The following is a 19363-nucleotide window of genomic DNA, read 5'->3' as shown; positions in this document are numbered from 1 at the left end:
TACCTCTTTGGAAACTACAATATATTTTCCCAAGATTCAGCTCATATATTACTTCTTTAGTGATACCTTTTCTGAGTTTCCTCCATATATTACAATTTTTGTTTCCATATGCCTTGAACATAACTCCTTTACTTCACTTTTTGGGATATTTTGTTTATTGCTATATCCTACTACATTATAGATTTTTGAGAATTATTTTTATCTCTAGTTCCTAAGAGTTGAAGAATCCTTGGAGGTTATCTGTAGTTGTTAACATAATTGTACAAATCAGATTCAAGTCAGAGGGAGTGAGACAGTTTAATACTTGACTAAATGTTTAGTGGTAGGTATGTTTCTAAAGCCCACTTTCTGCTAATTGTGCAGTGCATAATCATTATGCACTTAATTATTAATTTTATGTATAATTGTGAAGCTATGGTTATATGTATTGCTAGATATTTGCAAATGAAAAGTCTATCTTATTAGAATTTCACATGTATGTATACATACGTAAACACTATGTAGGAAATAAGATCAAGAGATTACAGATAGCATAGTTAATTTTAAATTAATAGGAATTTCCCTTTTTCTGAATTTCATGAAAATAATTTTAAAACTTGGTATATGTGTGTATACAAGGTAAGGGGTTTGCCATTTTTGATAAATCTACAAATAAATGACTGTTGTTTCACCAAGTAATCTTTGTCAAGAAGCTATTTTTAATCCATTGATAAAGACATTTCTTATAACACATTTTAGAAGTCACTTAAGAAATTTCAGGACCATTTCATAAAATACACAGATTAATTTATTTACCTGTAATGTATGGCTTTTACACAAACATTGTCCCCCTGCAAAACTTTGAAACCCATCTGAAACTCTATCTCTTCTTTTATTTGACTTCATTAGGGACAACTTAAAACTTTTTGAAATTTATGTAGTCTTCAGAAGTGGGAAATTTCCCACAGTGTTGTTATTGAAGAGAATTTATGATGGTCTCTGAAGTCTGTTTTAAACAAAAGTGTTGTTAGACAACAGTATTAAATTATGACAATGATGTGAAAAATCAGTGTCAATATTTCTGGTAATAACCACATTTGTGCTTCTGGGCATATGATATCTATTTATGCAAATATATAATTTGTTTAGTATAAATTGGATCCTAAAATTGTATTAATTATTGTAGGACACTATCTATATGGTATTAGCTTATTTTGTCTTACTGTTACTTAATATTCAAAAGTCAGGAGGATCATAATGCTAATAATTGACTTTCGTTAGGAAGCTCCTACTTTGGAAACATTGTATTATAGTCATGTGCTGCTTAGTGATGGGGATACATTCTGAGAAATGTGTCATTAGGGAATTTTGTACTTTTAGGAACATTATAGATTATACTTAACAAACCTAGATTGTGTAACCCACTATGCATTTATGCTATTTGGTATAGCTTATTGCTCCTAGGCTACAAGCCTATGCAGCATGTCACTGTACAAAACAAGATTAAATCAAGCACGGGAGAAAATGATGCTATCAAGAGATGCAGATGTACGTAACACAGCATATTGTTTTACAGCAAACTTTTTTCCCCATAAGTAAAAAGAGTACTCTTTGAAGTAACAATAAAGAAGTATTATGCAGTAAACACATAAACCAGTAACATAGTCATTTACTATCATTATCAAGTATTATGTACTGTTAATAATGAAATGTGCTATACTTTTGTATGACTGTCAGCACAGCAGTTTGTTTATACCAGTATCACCACAGACACGTGAGTAATGCATTGCATTTTGAAGTTATGATGGCTATGATGTTACTAGGCGATAGGAATTTTTCAGCTCCATTATAATCACAATACGGATCACTATTGTACATGCAGGCCATTGTTGACCTTAACTTCATTATGTGGCCTATGACTGTACATAGTCCTCAACTAATGAGAAATGCATGATATTTGCATTCCTATGGAAATAATATTACAAATGATGTCTAGCTTCCAGAACCTGATCGTAACAGCTAATGTACTTGATCCCTGTTTAGGACTCTGTTGACTGCAAACAAAACCATCTCAGATTAATTTACCGTAAAAGGAATTTTATTGGCCAAAAACAGAAACTTGGTGTCCTGAATTCAGCTGTGCATGAAGCCAACTAAGATTATTTTGTATCTAGGCTATATTATATGTTTATACTTACATAAGCATTTTTGTAAGCCTTTTTAATTCCTATACAAAATGCTATCCTATGTGACATTATTTACCATTATTAATCATTTGCATATTGCCAGAAACATAGGTTTCAACATCTTCACTAATAATTTACTTATGGTGGAATTCTATAAATAAAATCAGGATAGAATATGAATGTTTTATAAGCCTCTTGATGTATTATAACACTCTTGAGATATGATTATGGTAGAAATATTTTACTAATTTCCACATTCACCAAGAACATATAAAAATTAGTGATTCCAGGGCATCTTTGCTAATAAATATAATGATGCTTTAAATAATTGAATAATGTTTTCTTTTTGTGTGTGTGTGTGTGGATTTTTTTTTTTTAGGCTATAAGAAACACAACTATATCTTGTGGCTATCAATAATAATAGATGATAAAAGAAGGTATAAACGAGGATAACTCTTGGATATATGTCTCTTGATTTGATCTCTTCTCTGGACCCAATACTTGGAAATCTAATTGGCAATTCCTTATCTCCAACTGGATGTCCAGTAGGCATCTCCAGCCTAATGTGTGCCCAACTGTGTTCTTGATATTTTACCCCAAACCTTTCCTGTTGTCTGTCAAGAACTGTTAAAAGTTTGAGATTTTACCCTATTTGTCAGATGACAAGTTAGCCTGCCATAGTTTCATGGATGTTGGCAGAAGAGATAAGGCAAAGGATTTTATTACTCACAGCAATACCTGCAGCCAGAGGATCAGCATTTGCTCTCGTATCCAGAGCCTGAGTTCCCACAGGGCTATGTTAAGGGGCCAGGTGACACCTGTGCATGCAGTGGATTGTGCTACAGGAGAGGAACCCTGAGTGTAGGGTACTGGAATCTTTTGTCATGGGCAGCCGGTCAGCCCCAGGGCAGAGGGGTAAATCTTCAGTTAGTTTTGTTTCTAGCATAGAACACCTTGAACAGCAGTTGGCCTCTGTGAGCAGTTAATATATATTGTTGAAAAAATGAATGCTTTACATGGTAAGGAAGCGAAATTCTGTTTTCATAATTTGTAGCATATATTAGAAGTACTGTAATGAAACCAAGGGAAAATGATGAATTAGAGATTAATTGCTTTTTATTCACAGAGGATCAACATAGCAATTGTAGCTTATCAGTTAGAACTTAACAGTAGAACTGGTTTATTAATGTTAAGTCAATCACTCATCAAATAATTTGAGTGCCAGGCAAGGTGGTAAACATTGTCAATACTCTGATAAAGCAGGTGTACACAGTCTCTGTCTTATGGAACTTACAACCCAGTTAGAGAGAGGCACTGAATAAGTATAACAAGTATAAATATTGTGGTGGATACATTTTTAGAAGTTCCTGTTGTAGGGGTTGTGAACTCAGCGTGCATAGGCCAGGCAGTTAATGTAAAAGAGTGACATGGCCCATGAGAGCATTCAAATAGTGGACAGTAGAGGAAGCCATGATGAAATGCAGAGCTCCTGCCAGACCCGTGTAAAGGCGACAGCAACTGACAGCTTCATTTTATTGATGTCATGTGGGAATGAGGACCTACTCTTGCCTTATTTTCAAGTTTTTCAAGAGAAACTGAAAAAATCGGTAGATTATCATCCAAAGCATTGCAGTTTTCTAAGGTACTGTGTAGTCCAAATCAAACATAGATTTGACCTACAGGCCTCTTCTACATAAGGAATACTGCCTATTAAGTAAGGTTCTAACAAAAAACTGTAGGGGTGGGAGAGCATTTTTCTTTCTTGATTACCCTATTTTTCTTTTGTTCTTCCTAAATTTTAATGTTATCCCAGATCCTCCCATTTGTAATTATAAATCTAGACTACTTAAGGCATAGCTAACAGGAACAGATGTAGATATAAAAATCATTAGAACATGAGATTTATAAGGAAAAATAAAAGACCTCTGGCTCCATCTTATCAGCTTTGTGTTATTGGACTATCTGCTTACCTTCTTTCTCAGTGCTTAGTTTATTACTCATCTATCGAATGAGAATAAGAGTTAAATTACCTCATGATGCTATGAGAATTAAATAATGTAGTTGGGAAGGGTTTGTATATTGTCAGGGCTGTATGATGTGTTCTTGCCTTTTCTCTTTCCAACTCTCCTTCCTCCCATTCCCGGCCCAATCAGTTGTACCTGATTCGTTCTTTCATTGCATTGTACTAAGTAGCACTTACTGACACAATAACTTTGGCAAGAATTTAAGTCAGTAATCCTCTTTTAGGGATACTTTCAATTTAAAAAGAAATTCTTAGAGCCATTACCTCAATCCAACACTACAAAAGTCTGATGTCCCACAAGCCAGTAGTCATTGGGCAGGCAGATCTTTGGCTCAGATTCCACAGCCAAATATCATAAGTTACTGTTTCACTTATCTCAGAGGTAGTTTTCAAATGACATTGTTTTCTTTGGCTGTGGTTGAAACCAGAAATTGCTGACAGCTTGGTGTTTCCCCTTTCTTATTGATTTGCATGATGTATGGAGATATACACAAGACAGAAAGACCATGTGAAATTTTATCCTTCCATCTCTCTTCTCCTATTCCTAGGAAAACAAACTTGATAGGAGTAAACATCGCTAAAGCCCTGACTTTATAAACATGAAGTGCTTGTGTGTTTTAGGATGCTGGAGCTGTGGGTATGTAGGATACCATAAACATTTTCTGTGGAAATAGGCTTATGGTGCCTTTGGGGAAGTTGTGTCTGGTTAACAAGTAGCAGGTGTCTTGTAAAATAATTACTCTCAGTGGCAGTGGTGGGGTTGTTGGGTGGCAAGGGAGAGGAATTACCTGGGGAAAAGAATGCCATGTCTATGCCATGTCTCTCGATTTTTTTTTTCTTGCTCCAACATTATTAAGAAAAATTTCAAAATATATTGAAAACTTGAAAGAGTAGTAAGTACAGTGAATAAACCATATGCTCATCATATTTTTGCATATTTTCTTTATACATTAAAAAAGTATATAGATAGTTTTGTATAAGGACTATGTCCTGGAAGGATTATTGTTCATTTTCTTCGGTGGCACAGAGGTACTGTGGTTATTTAGGATAATATACCCATTTTAATAATGTATATTTAAGTACCTATTAAGTGTTTTTTATGTTTCAGACAGTCATATACTTTACAAGGTGTTCACCCATATATTTTCAGTACCTACCTGGCATCTTACACAGGTATGGCGATATTATTACTATAACTGTTCCCTATGCTCTGCTCTACATCCCTGTGACTGTTCTGTAGCTGCCAAGTTTTACTTTCACCATGTACCTGTTAAGTATTAATGAGTAAAATGACATGATACCCACAACCGACTTAAATAGTTCACCAACAGAAAACCTTTTATAATTTTTTAACTTCATTTTTATTGTTGGCACTATTACAGATGTCCCCATTTTCCTCACCTTTGTCCACCTCCACCCGCCCGCCCCTCCCTACCCTCTGGCCATCACCACACTGGTGTCTGTGTCTCTGGGTTATGCATTTACAGTATGTTCTTTGGCTGATCCCTTCGTCTTCTTTTATCCAGTCCCCCCTCCCCTCTGGCATGTAATTTCTTTCTAAATTGGATTAATCAGGGATTATAAATGGCATTTTGTTGTAACGTCTTTTACAATCTAGAATAACCCTCCCTCTCCCCTCTCAGTTTTTTAATCCACATGTGGAACGCTGTACAAGACAGTTAGTGAGAGAGTCAATATCTTGGAGTTAGTCTAATTGTTTCTTTGTGTTATTATATTTTTTCTAGCCTTTGTTTTCTAAATTAGAGGTTAGGCTTTAAGATTTATTAGGTTAAAGGCTTTTGGCAGAAGCACTTCATAGATGATGCTATTTACTTCATATGGCATCACAGCAGGAAGCATTTAACATCAATATATTCATGCCAATGTTAGTGATGCCAAGATTTCTTTTTCATTTTGATACTTTGGCACCATGTGAAACCCTATTTCTCATCAGTCTTTCTACAAGGATTTTGGTATACATTGAGGCTCCTTGCTGAATCAGTGTTTTAATATCATACTTCTCAGTTTTGATACCTTTTTCTCCCAATTCTATTGACAATCTTTACCATTTTGGGGAATGAATAGTGTCTTTTGATCTGTTGGTTAAGAAAATGAGTTGAAAACCAGGCTTATAGGAAACATTTAATTGTTTCTAATTTTATATAGCTTCTTCCCAGTTGGATTTTAGTTTTCTTTTTTAAAGATTTTATTTATTTATTTTTAGAGAGAGGGGAAGGGAGGGAGAAAGAGAGGGAGAGAAACATCAATGTGTGGTTGCCTTTCATGCGCCTCCAACTGGGGACCTGGCCTGCAACCCAGGCACGTGCTCTGAAATGGGAATCGAACCGGTAACCCTTTGGATTGCAGGCTGTCACTCAATCCGCTGAGCCACACCAGCCAGGGTAATTTCTTTGGAAAGAAAGTACTGATTAGGAGCCAAGAGTCATTCATTGAATGAACATTATGTCTGATGAAATTAATTTCTTGACTGCGAAACATGTATGTGTAGTCAGGTTATGTCAAAGAAGCTAGTGTATATTAGTTTAACAGGGCATTTAAGAATATCTTTTTTTTCATTTTTGAGGCATTTGGTTAATTCAGAAATGTTTTAATAGTTGTGCTCTAAACACATTGATTTTCATTTTGCATTTCCTGTTGTGTGAGGCTCTAGTCAGGTTGCTTAAACCTAGTGGAAGAGACAGATTGATTAACAGATAGGATCTGGTATGCTGTGATATGGACAGGAAGCTATGAGAGTTTACAAGAAGTGCTGTGCAACCTGTAAGGAAGTCTGATTATATGGACAGGTACTCATAAATTCAGTATTAAATGTTTCCAAAATATCTGGTATTGACTTCCTGGCCCTTTTGATATTTGCAGACTTGTTCTGAATTATGATTAGATTTAAAGGTTTTAAATTGTTGGTTGGGCATATTCTCCTTTTTCTAAGCAGAAGATAAAATCCATCGCTACTACTTCTGAGTAAATAGTTGTATTCCAACAGTTCTCCAACACTAAGTAGGTGTCAATTCTATTATGACACTAGTGAGAGTGAGTGCAGGACCGTAAATTAAAGGGCTCAGTTTTACAGGATTGCCCCCACTTCACATGGCTTCCAGGACTTTCTGCACTTCTGATGGACTGGCTTGACTACATATTTGGGAGTTTTCATGACCCTTCTTTATGTTTGATCATTTGCTAGAATGACTCACAGAACTCAGGAAAAGTACTATGCTTACTATTACCATTTTATTAAAAAAACTACAAAAGAACAACCCAGATGAACAAGTATGTAGGGCAAGGTCCAGAATCAAAACTATGAACATGAAAAAGGCAACAAATTCACAACTGTCAACAACTGAATCTAAACAACAACAACAAAAACACTAAGCAAGCAACCAGAATAGGAACAGAATCCTAGGTAAGGAGATCATGTAGAGGGTTATCAACTACGAGTGGGAAGGGGAAGAATGGGAGATGGTGTAGGGATTGAAAAAGCATAATTGATAGGTACAATATAGACGGGGATGTTAAGAATTGTATAGGAAAGGGTGAAGCCAAAGAACTTATATGCATGACGCATGGCCATGGAGTAAGGGAAGGACAGAGGGGGAAAAATTGGCACAACTGTAATAATATAATCAGTAAAATATACTTAAAAAAAACCCCACTATATCAGGCAAACAAAACAAACCACTACTAATAAAAGATACTCCATAGGAAAAATAAAATAAAATTTGTAGTTTACCCTTCATAAGATGCAATAGTATTAATAGCAGCATCATTAATACTGCTCACTTGTATTGACTGGCTCAGTTGGTTGGGTGTTATCCTGCAAACTGAAGGGTCTCTGGTTTGATTCAGTGTCGGGGCACATGCTTGGGTTATGGGTTCGGTCCCAGGTCAGGGCTCATACAGCAGGCGACTGGTTGATGTTTCTCTCTGACAGCAGTGTTTCTCTCCCCCTCTTTCTCCCTCCCTTCCACACTCTCTAATATTAAAAAAAAAAAAAAAAAAAAGTGTAATAGTAATAATAGTAGTAGTAGTTATAATAGCCACCACTTATGAAATCACTTTATTATTTCAAGTTATCTTTCTAAACAAATTCAAAGGGAGTTACATACATATATATAATCAATAAATTAAACATAAAATAAAGCATGGAAAAACAATAGCTTAATAGGAAGATAAATAATGGCTTACCAGGAAGAAAAATTAGTCTGTAGAAATACATGTTTCATGTTCAATATGGTTACTAAGAGCAATGGCATCTTGTGAGCAGTGCTTTCAAAGGTGGTATTCAGATAGGCACAAGCTACATTGTTATTATTTTAATACCACTAATTGAAGCAAATTTAGTTTGGCTTAAAGCCACTCCTTCATTTTAATCTGAATACTTCTTCTATGTGTTGGGAGAGGTGAGGTGAGGTTTGTTGTGCAGGAATTGGTTCAAATACTTAACGCAAGTTCTGCCCTGGAAAAATCCAGGCAAGAATCATTGCTTTCCAGACTATGTACACACAGAGGGGAAGGTATAATTTATGGTTTATAGATTAAAAAAGTTATCAATTACTTCCCTTTTCATATTAACTTTCATAAATATAAATTTATTTTTCTTTTTATTCTGTCAGACCAGTCTCTGTCACTAGTTCTTTTACGAGATTTTGAGAACATTTGGAATGCTTTATAATACTTTTATAATCTCATGTTTGGAATTACACATTTAGCATTGAATTGGACTTGAACTATATACTTATTCGACGTAAAAATGTAAGTGGAATTTGTGGTTACTGCCAGTAATCTTTTGATTTATGTAAGGAATGAGTTGAGAATTTAAAGCACATGATAAAACAGTCCAAGCTGTAAATGTGGGTGCTGGAGGAAGTGATGGGCATGAATTGGGCTGCTCGTGAAAGACTTCTATGAGGAAAAATATGTGATGAAGGTGAGAGATATGGATTCATGGCAAGCAGATGATACTCTTCTCTTGGATTACTAACATGCCATAACTAGTTATTTCCCACTAAATGCATTCTTCAGATAAATAATATTAGCTAACTAATACTTAATCAGAAAATTCCGGAAAGCCTAGTATTTGGAGAACTAAACAAATGACGCCATTTCATTCTCAAAGCAGGCACTATCAATAACCATTACTTACAGTGTTTAGGTATAAATCATAGTTGATGGACACATTATCTCTATGTACAATACTTAAAGTTGAGCCAGGTCTGTGTCTAATTTAGGATTAGTAGAATTGGAAAACTTTAACTTTTAGAAATGGGTTTTATAAATTAGAAGAATTCGTGAATATTTTTTCCCTAGTTTTCGTAATTCACAGGGATAAAATTATACTTTGTTTAATGCGTGATTAAGAATGGATTTGTAGTATCCATGGTTTCTCTAGGAACTTTTACTCTGATTCAGTGACTATATAACTTGATTGTGCATCAGAACCATATTATCGACTCCCCCTCACATCCCACTTAATACAGAACTTACATTATTTATATTTATAAGAACGTATACAAAAGTAGAATACCATAATGAGTAGCTGGATTTTAGCATTATATATATATATACACACTAGGGTTTTTTCTGAGACTTTTTGATTCACACTGGGAGTCAGAAACTGGAAACTAGTTAAGATAAATTCTCACACATACACACACCAGCCCACCAGGCAATTCTGATGCATAGTTGCGATTGGGATGCATTGTTCTAGGGGAAGCTCTAGATGAATGTTTTAGAACAAATGCTATTTAAATGATTTATCTTTAAAAAAATAATTAATTTTTTAGAGAGAGGGGAAAGGAGAAAGAGAGGGAGGAAAACATCACTGTGTGGTTGCCTCTCATGCTCCCCCAGCTGGGGACCTGACGTGCAACTTAGGCATGTGCCCTGACTGGGAATCGAACTAAATGATTTATCTTGACTTATATTTTTACCATCTCCATATTTAGATTTATTCTAACTTTCAGCGTTTTTATTAAAATTTTTTAATCAATTGGGTAGTTTAACATTTTATTAGTGCTACTAATTTGTTAATGTATGCACATGAAATGAGTGCTAAGTGAACTTCTTTTAAAGAAATGCCCTGCCTTGTTAGAGCTTTTACATAAAGTACCTTTCCCAAACATCTTTGTCTTTCCTGGTTGATTTGATTTCTCCCACATTATCATGGAAATCAAAATCTATAAGGTGGTAATTGAGTAATTTCTTATAACTGCAATTGGAGAATTTGGTGGATTTTGTACTGATTCAGGAGTGTCCTGAGTTCTTTTTCCCTTTGTTATATACTCAATAGTTAACTTTTTCTTTGACTTAGCATTGCTCAGGATGCTTCTTTATAAGAGCAATCAAATTGATAAAAGTGATATACTATTTTTTTGTTTTAAACTCTAATTAAGCTATAAATATTCTGTGCGAAGATGGGTTTTTAAAACTTCAGGTGGAAATCTTTGTTTAGATGTGTCAGAAGTAATTGCTTTTTAGAATACCTAGCTATGTATTTCCGATACAATACTTTGTCAGGTGCCATTAACAGATTGTCTGAATAACTGTGACGTAAATACTAATGACGTTTTTCATCTCATACAGGAGTTCTGGAAGGAGGTGGTTCCAGAGTTATCTAATTTTGTATTCTAATTGGATCATTTTTTTCTCTGATTCTTTTTTCTCCATCATGGCCACAGATGGCTGCAATAGGTTTAGACATTATAGTCTTAAACAATAAAATCCAAAAGCTGGAAGGACGAGCAGGACGTTTCCCATAAGTCTTCCCTTTTTCTGGGTAGAAAATCTTTCCCTGCATCCCTCAGCAGACTTCCTTTTGTGTCTCATGTGGTAAAACTGGTTCCATACCTAATTCCAAGTCAGTTACTGACAAGAGGAAATAGGATTCCCATTATCACATCAGAACAATATTGGTTCATCCCCTGGAACTGGAGGAGGGATCCACCCAATACATTCCATTGATGTCTCATCTTAAATAACATGAGTGTTTTGTCATCACAGAAGAGGCAGAGGCTGATGGGTAGGCAATCACTAGTATCTGCCAAACTATAATATTAATTTATATGTAACATTTTCCATATACTACATACAAGCTAATCACATGCAAAGTGAAAATTTGGTATTTTAACCTTTAACACACATACATATTCATTTGAGAAGCATGTTATCCTCTAAGTCCTACTTTATCATAACACAGGAAGCCAGTGTCATGGGTTTCAGTCTAATCTATTAGTTGCCTACTGTTCTTATTTTTGTCTTGGCTACAGTCAGTTTATTTCCCTTTGAGATTATGCTCCTCAATGATATTATTGTGTTGGACAAAAAGTTCTTTTGGTTTTTTTCTGTAGATGGCTCTACCAGTACTTAGTTGTCTTTAACTTCATTCAAAACAATTTTGTTAGATTTGTATTGTGACAGCTGTCATAGCAGCATGCATTTTTAAAAGTTATCAAAATTGGTGAATTTTTGTGTAGCCATTTTAATATTGAAGATGGAAGAAAATATGCAACATTTTCAGCATATTATTATTCATTATTTCAAGAAAGGTAAAAATGTGACTGGAACAAAAAATGATTTGTGCAGTGTATGGAGAGGTTGCTGTGACTGATTGAATGTGTCACAAGTGGTTTGTGAAATTTTGTGCTGGAGATTTCTCGTTGGATGATGCTTCACAGTCGCATAGACTGTTGAAGTTGATAGCAATCAAACTGAGACATTAATTGACAATCAATGTTACCACATGAGAGATAGCCAATGTACTCAAAATATCCAAACCAATGAAATTATCAGTGAAAATGAAAAATGTCTTTTATGGAAAAAACTAAACTGACTTTTCAGCCAACCCAATACATGATTTTGGCAGTAGTTGCTGGTTCTTTTTAATTAATTGATACTTGTCCTTCTAGGTGGATTTTCCACAGTTTTGCTGGTGCGGACTCACGGTGGAACCCGCCATGCATTGAAGCGAATGTATGTTAATAACTTGCCAGACCTCAACATTTGTAAAAGGGAAATTAAAATTATGGTAAGTGAAAGAGTGATTATGTTTAAAAAGTTGGTGTGTTTTCTTTTGGTTTTGTACTATGACATTAACCAGCTTTTAGGCATGTTGCTTATTGCTTTGTGCACATCTAGAAAGCCTTTGAATATCATTAAATTAACTTGGAAAGTTATCTGAAAAGAAACCACTGTCCTGAGTTTTGTGTCTACCATTCACATAAGTATTCAGTATATTCACTGGACGTGTTTGTATTCACAGACAAGAATTGACTTTGCTTTTTATTTTTAAAGTCATGCTGTAAAGTTCAGTTTTTTTGGTGTACTCTGCAATATATAAGGTATCCTTCATCAAAAGAAACATTCTTTTTAAATATTAGGCCCTGGCTGGTCTGGCTCTGTGGATTGAGCATTGGCCTGAAAACCAGTAGGTTGTTGGTGTGATTGCCTCTTGGCACATGCCTGGACTGTGGGCCAGGTCCTCAGTTGAGGACGTGCGAGAGGCAACCACACATTGATGTTTCGCTCCCTCTCCCCCACCCCTCAAAATAAATAAATAGAATCTTAAAAAATAAATAAATACTAGGAAAAATGAAATGCATTTTAATAGGCCATTGAAATTTTAGTAACTCAGTTAACTAAATAGTAAAAAAAATTACAGAGTAAAAATTTCCTTTTTTCTAGGTTTGCTTATTCTCAATGCTCCAGATGGCTTCTTGTTATTAGTGTCCCACTCTCCCTCCTCCTCCCCTCTTTTGTTCTGTTCTCTTCTTCCTCCTAATCCACTGTTTATCAAGTGCTAATAGATATGTATACAGTTTTTTATTGAGGTACAATTCTCAATAATATAAAATTAACCATTTTAAGTTGAACAATTCAGTAATATTTAGTTTATTCATAATGTTTGTGCAACCACCACTTCGATCTTGTTCTAAAATATTTTTATCACTTCAAAAGGAAACCCTGTTGTCCATTAAGCAGTTGCACTTCATTCCCCTCTTGATATAGCTGTTGACAGCCACCTGTCTACCTTATGTCTCTGTGGATTTACCTGTTCTGAATATTTCATGTAAGTGGAGTCATGTACTATGTGATCTTTTGTATCTGGCTTCTTTTACTTAGCATGTTTTTGAGGTTTACTGACCTTGTAGCATGTACTTCATTCCTTTTTATGCCTGAATAATATTCCACTGTATATATGTGTATCACATTTGTTTATCTGTTCATCTGTTGTTGGACTTTTTAGAAAAACATTGATTAACATTTGGGCTCTTTCTACCTTTTGGCTATTGTGAATAGTGCTGCTATGAATGTGTGTGTATGTGTTTTTGTCTGAGTACCCGTTTTTAATTCTTTTGGGTATATGTTTGGGAGTGGAATTGCTGAGTCATATGGTAATTCTGTGTTTTAACTTTTTAAGGAACCATTAAGCTGAGTCATTAGGCCCTGGCTGGTCTGAATCATTTTATAAGCATACTAGCAATGTATGGATTTTCCAGTTTTTAAAAACTTATTTTTAATTTTTCAGTTATAGTTGAAACTCTATATTATTTTCAGGTGTACAGCAATTATGGTTAGACATTTATATATGAATGTTCCCGATTTTCTACATCTTTGTTTTCCCACACTTGTTATTGTTAGTCCTACTTATTCAACAGCTTATTTTTCATCAGTATTTTTTATCATCACATCTATTTTGATCCCTTTTGTTTGAAGATAGACATATTTTTACAGTCTGACTTGTCTGAATTCTGCTTTTGTTGTTCCTAATCCTAGATTTGAGACTTGCTTTTTTTATGGTCGGCTGTGAACCAAAAGAGTAAAAAGATTTACCCCAATAATGGGGCACTCTTAGACCAAGTTCTCTAACTTGAATCCAGATATGGTATTGTTGTGCCACAATTCTTCCTTTCAGTAGAATGTGTATAAGCTAAAGACATAAAGTACAAGGGGAGGACCCCCCCAAAATTGGAATTATCTTGTCTTCTGGAGGATGGATCCCTTGTAGTTCAGGCTTCCCCTGCTAGGAGAGTGTTCTAAGAACCCACCTGTATCAAAGTTCCAGCTGGTGGTATTGTGAGAGGCTGCATTCAGCTTCAGTGAATTTTTTTTGAAGACTCTTTAAACGTGTTTTCCCATTTCATGATGGGTGATATACAAGTGCACCTGCCTACAATGTGCTGAGTGTTCAGTAGTTTTTGACCAAAAATGACATGACTGTGTGCCCTACCCTCCCTATTCACCTGATCTCTCCCTTGATGAACAAAGTACTCAAAGGGAAATGTTTTGCCCATGTGGAAGAAGTGAAACAAAAAATGGCAGAAGCACTAAAAGACATTCAAATTGATGAATTCAAAAACTGTTTTGAGCAGTAGAAAAAAACGCCTCAGTAGATGTATTCATCAAATGGAGAGTACTTGGAAGGTGATTGAAGTTTAAACATGTAAGAATAAATACACCAAGTTTTATAAATACTGTTTTTTTTTTAAAAATTCCCTCTTATACAATCATCATCAACAGTAGCAACACTCAAATCTTATGCTTTTGAACAAGTTATTTTAGGGAGATAAACTCTTTAGAGCAGTGGTCTTCCAGCATTTTTTGATGACCCATCTCCCATTATGTATATTTATTTATGAATTAGTGAGGTGTTCAGCTGCCATTGCAAATATCTCAAATTACATCACACAGTTTATTATTAATGATAGTGGATGTACATTTATTTAAAATAGTATTCTTGATAATTGTTTTTTCATTTCTAGATAAACCTAATTAAATCATGATTATTTTAGACCTCAGTATATGCTGATGGTTATCTCTTGCTATAAGCCAAAAGTGTCAGATTTGCTATATTATTATTATTCTTTGTATTTGTATCATTAGCATTATCTTTATGGTTTCTTTACAGAAATATTTTTAGGCCATGTGTTTATTTTTACATTATTAATAGTATATACATTAGAAATCCACTTAACTAAGTATACATTAATTGCAATATGTTGCATGTAAAACAAGCAAATGAGTATAATAGTTATTTCATAAATACAGGGATTGGCAAAAGTAGACTTACAGTTCATATGAAAAATACAATCATATGAAAAATACAATAATTAATGAATAATATCAGAATAAACTTTGTGTTTCCTGTACTCAACTGTAAACCTAATTTTGCCATCCCCTGTATTAGAGCTTTATTATTTTTTTAGATCAAAATAAATGTAATAAAAATTCTGATATTTTGTCCTTGAGTTTCTAAGGACTATCTTGCATACTCACTTTTGGAGACTTACATGTGAGTGATCCATCTTACTTCTTGATTGAATTTAAAAATAAATATTCAGTGAATATTTATTTGTCAGAAAATGACAGTCACATGTTAAGTACTTTTCATTGGAGCTGTAGAAACCTTTTTGAAATATGTCAGATTCCATATTCATGCCTAAGTTTTAATTTTTGGAATTCTCTAAGTACATTAATTGAGACTTCAAACCATTACTAATGATAGAGCTTTAAAATGTATATTTTTCCAATTCTTAAAATTTTGTTTCTTTTTTACAGAAAGAGCTATCTGGTCACAAAAATATTGTGGGTTATCTGGACTGTGCTGTTAATTCAATTAGTGATAATGTATGGGAAGTGCTTATCTTAATGGAATATTGTCGAGGTAAGTGTTTTTTTCTGCATTTGTTTTATATTTTAAAAAATGGCTTTAAAATGGGGTACTAGGTATAACCTTATTGTAGACAGTTATTGCAATCTCAGCTTTAATTATCTGTGTAATTAAGGAATTCTGTTAAAAATATTTGAAACCTCCCTGACTGATGTGGCTCTGTGGATTGGGCATTGTCCTACAGACCTAAATGTCACCGTTTCAGTTCCTGGTCAGGGCACATGCCTGGGTTGCAAGCCAGGTCCCTGGTTGGGGTGGTGTGGGGGTGGGGGGTGGCGTGAGAGTTGCAACCTATTGATATTTCTCTTGCACATAGACGTTTCTCTCCCTCTCTTTCTCCTTCCCTTCCCCTCTTTAAAAATAAATAAAGTCTTTAAAAAAAACCCAAGTGGTTAAAAAAAAAAACCTGTCATAGTTGCTACAGTGCTGGTAAATGGACAAAGAAAATTGCTGTTGGTTTTGAAACAGGAAATCTAAGCAGGTAAAGAGCACTTACATCATGCCTCCAATATAGGTCTTTCAGAATTCAACCAAGAAGAGCGTAACACATCAATATTAGTGTTAGAAGATTTTTTTCCAGCACTCTACCATGTTGTCTTTCAGTATACTAAATGTAATAAATTTGGAGGATATATTTAGATCTATAATTTTTATAAACTTGTATTATTTGGTATTTTGGGGTTCTTTTGTAAATACCAGAAAATATAAAACCACATTTTACTTGGACCTAATGTGGTAATTTTTTAAAGAAATAATTACTTGTATATTATGCCTTAAGAATAATGGTAACTTAAAAAAAAGTCCCTGAAATTTTTTTTTACTTTAATGTGTGAAGGGGGCAATTACTCTATTTCTTGCAAACTTAAAAAGAAAAATCAGACTGTTATCTGGCATCTTGAGCTCTAGGGAGTCCTGGTTTAAATTTAGATTCTCTTAAGACAGTTATGTTTGTTATTTATGATACCAGAAACTCTTGTCATTTCCTGAAGGTTGGAAGAGAAGGATGATAGTAGTGGTAAGGGAGAAAATATGGTCTTTCTTACTTCAGTCTTGTAAGGAGGGAGAACAGAGGGAACTAAAGTGAGTTAATATTATAGTATCTATTTTCATGTATTTGTAACTTATTTTCATGTGTAATATAAGAAGTTAGATGTTTTCCCTTACTCATATCTCATTTTACTATGAAGCATTGTGATCTCTTTAAGGAGAAGATACAGATTTTCTCTACCTCACTTTTCTGAATTCTAGCATTTTTGGTTCTGATTCTTAGCTGGATTAAAGATAATATTATTGGGCATTCTTATAACTCTGGATGAATTTAATTAATTATCCAGGAGACATTTAAAAGGGGAAACAAATGAACTTCCAATTTTTAGGGGACAATTTGGTTTAAGGGAGGCATTCTTTTGCTTTTAAAAATTAACAATTTAAAAAATCTGGATTGAATCAGTAAGCTTTGATTTACATGAAATTTTTATTTTGATCAAAGGTTTTCCTTTATATATTATTAAAGTCAAATAACAGATCTGTTAAGCTATCGCTAAATCATATCAAAATCTTTGAGATGTTTCTTCTCATAGTTACTTTCATATATCTATCCTGCATTATGTTATGTAGAGGAGAATTGTTAATTTTAGAGAGGTCTTTAACACATTGACTGCCACACTAGAAAAAAATACTTTTCCCTGGAGCCACCATGTCTTATTACGAAAATAGAATAGAAACATTGAGAACAAAATATTTCTTTGTGATTTGATGAAAAAGTAATGGGAAAACTTGGAAACAGTTCATAACGGAAGAGTTTTTGTTTACATGTCATATTTAGTGAAATTTAAAGGTTAAATAGAAAATACATTACTTTCTATTCATTTGATCCATGTTTTTAAATTGCCAGTATTAATTTAACAACAACACCATCAATAGGTAAGATTTTCACGAACCAGCTGCAGGATTTTACCCATGAGGCCACTCTTCAAGTAATATGCATGTTATAGCATGGTAGTGTGAGTTGCCTGTGCACCACGAGGCACCCAAGGTAAAGTGACCTGTGAGTTGTGTACACTTCACAAGGCTCGGACTTAAAACTAGGGTGAATTAAATATAACTCACATGGCAGCAAATGTGTTAATGATGAAAGAAAAGGAATTTTGAAAATCATGGAAAATATGTGATTCTGGGCTTTTGAAAGTTTGGTAGTGCTCATTTTCTGCTTTTATGTTTTAGTGTCTTCAAGAAAAGATGAAGATTTTACTGTAATTGCATTTTCTTTCTTGTACTTTTTATTTATCTTGGAGTTAATAATTATGCCAATTTTCATTTGCTCAGTTTTCTTTATACATATTAGTATATTAACCCCACATTCTCCAATGTGAAGCTTTATGCAGTATGTTTAAATATTTTAATATTGTGTCAATTTCATTTTTTCTTTCCTTAGGAACATTTTTTTGGGAGACTTAGTTGTGTTCAGTTTTGAACAGTATTTAGCTGTCATTCTGGGAATTCCCTTTGCCTTCCTCTTATCTCAGACTCCATTCATGCCTCCCACTTGTTTTTATTACTACTTTGGTAGAGTACATTTTTCAGTAGTTTTCTGATAATGGATTTATAGAAAAAATTTTTTTGAAACCTTCCATATATAAAATAATTTTATCCTACACCCATATTTATTTGTTAATTTGGCTGGGTAAAGAGTTGTAGGTTAGATATAATTTTGATGGTATTATTTAGTTTTTTTTCCAGAAGTTGGATGCATTATGAGTCCTCAGTATTTTTATGTGCCTATTTTTTTTTCCCATGGACACTTTTTGAGTCTTTTATGCTCAGCATTCTAAACTTTCAAAGTATGTGTGCTTTGGTGATGGGTGATTTTGACGTTTATTTATTTATTTTTTTCTGGGCACTTAGTTTTTCTCTCTTTATTTTCTCTGTTCTCTCCTTTTGTATTTTCAACTTTTAGGATATTAGTCTTCCTCAGTTGATTGATCTCTGATTTTCTTTCTTTTTCTTCTCTTCTTATTCTGATTGTGTTGGGAGCATTCCTTCAATCTATCTTTCAGTTCCTCTGTAGAAGTTTGTATGTCTGCCATGGGTTTTTTAAAAAAATTTCGAAGAACTCTTTCTTGTTCTCTTCATGTTGTTGTTCTTTCTTAAAATACGCCCGGCTGTTGTTCTAGGTGCAGATGTTTTGTTTTCTACAGATATTAATTGCAGCCTTTAAAAAGATTTTTTTTCTATTTCTTGCATTTTTGTTTTTTTCTGTAGTTTTTTTCCTGTTTGCTTTAATGCCCTCTCCATTATGTTAGAAGTTTTTTTGTTTTTTTTGTTTAATGTTTCACCAGATAAGCTTAGTGTATGTACTACAGATCAGAATGTACCTCTGAGTGAACAATTATATCTTAAAAGAAGGAATCCAGAGGATCTGATTAGAGAGCATGCTGAGTTCCTTTTCTCAGATGAATGAGTAAGATAAGTTCCCAGTGGATTGGTGGGGTA

At 34.1% G+C, this 19363-nt stretch overlaps 1 protein-coding gene across 1 annotated transcript in view; it reads left to right on the top strand.

Moving 5' to 3' along the window:
* The window catches only part of BMP2K (BMP2 inducible kinase), a 115565-nt gene that overhangs the window by 32211 nt on the left and 63991 nt on the right, over positions 1-19363 (top strand). Inside the window, exons 2-3 of the mRNA XM_090266722.1 lie at positions 12111-12229; positions 15760-15865. Of these exons, the coding sequence (XP_090122848.1) occupies positions 12111-12229; positions 15760-15865 (225 nt within the window). The remainder of the gene's footprint in view (positions 1-12110; positions 12230-15759; positions 15866-19363) is intronic.

Source organism: Furipterus horrens, unplaced genomic scaffold (assembly GCF_987537825.1).
Source record: "Furipterus horrens unplaced genomic scaffold, mFurHor1.1.pri manual_scaffold_2, whole genome shotgun sequence".
NCBI lineage: Eukaryota > Metazoa > Chordata > Mammalia > Chiroptera > Furipteridae > Furipterus > Furipterus horrens.
Note: the sequence above shows the minus strand (reverse complement) of the source record. Positions and strands in the feature narration are given on the sequence as shown.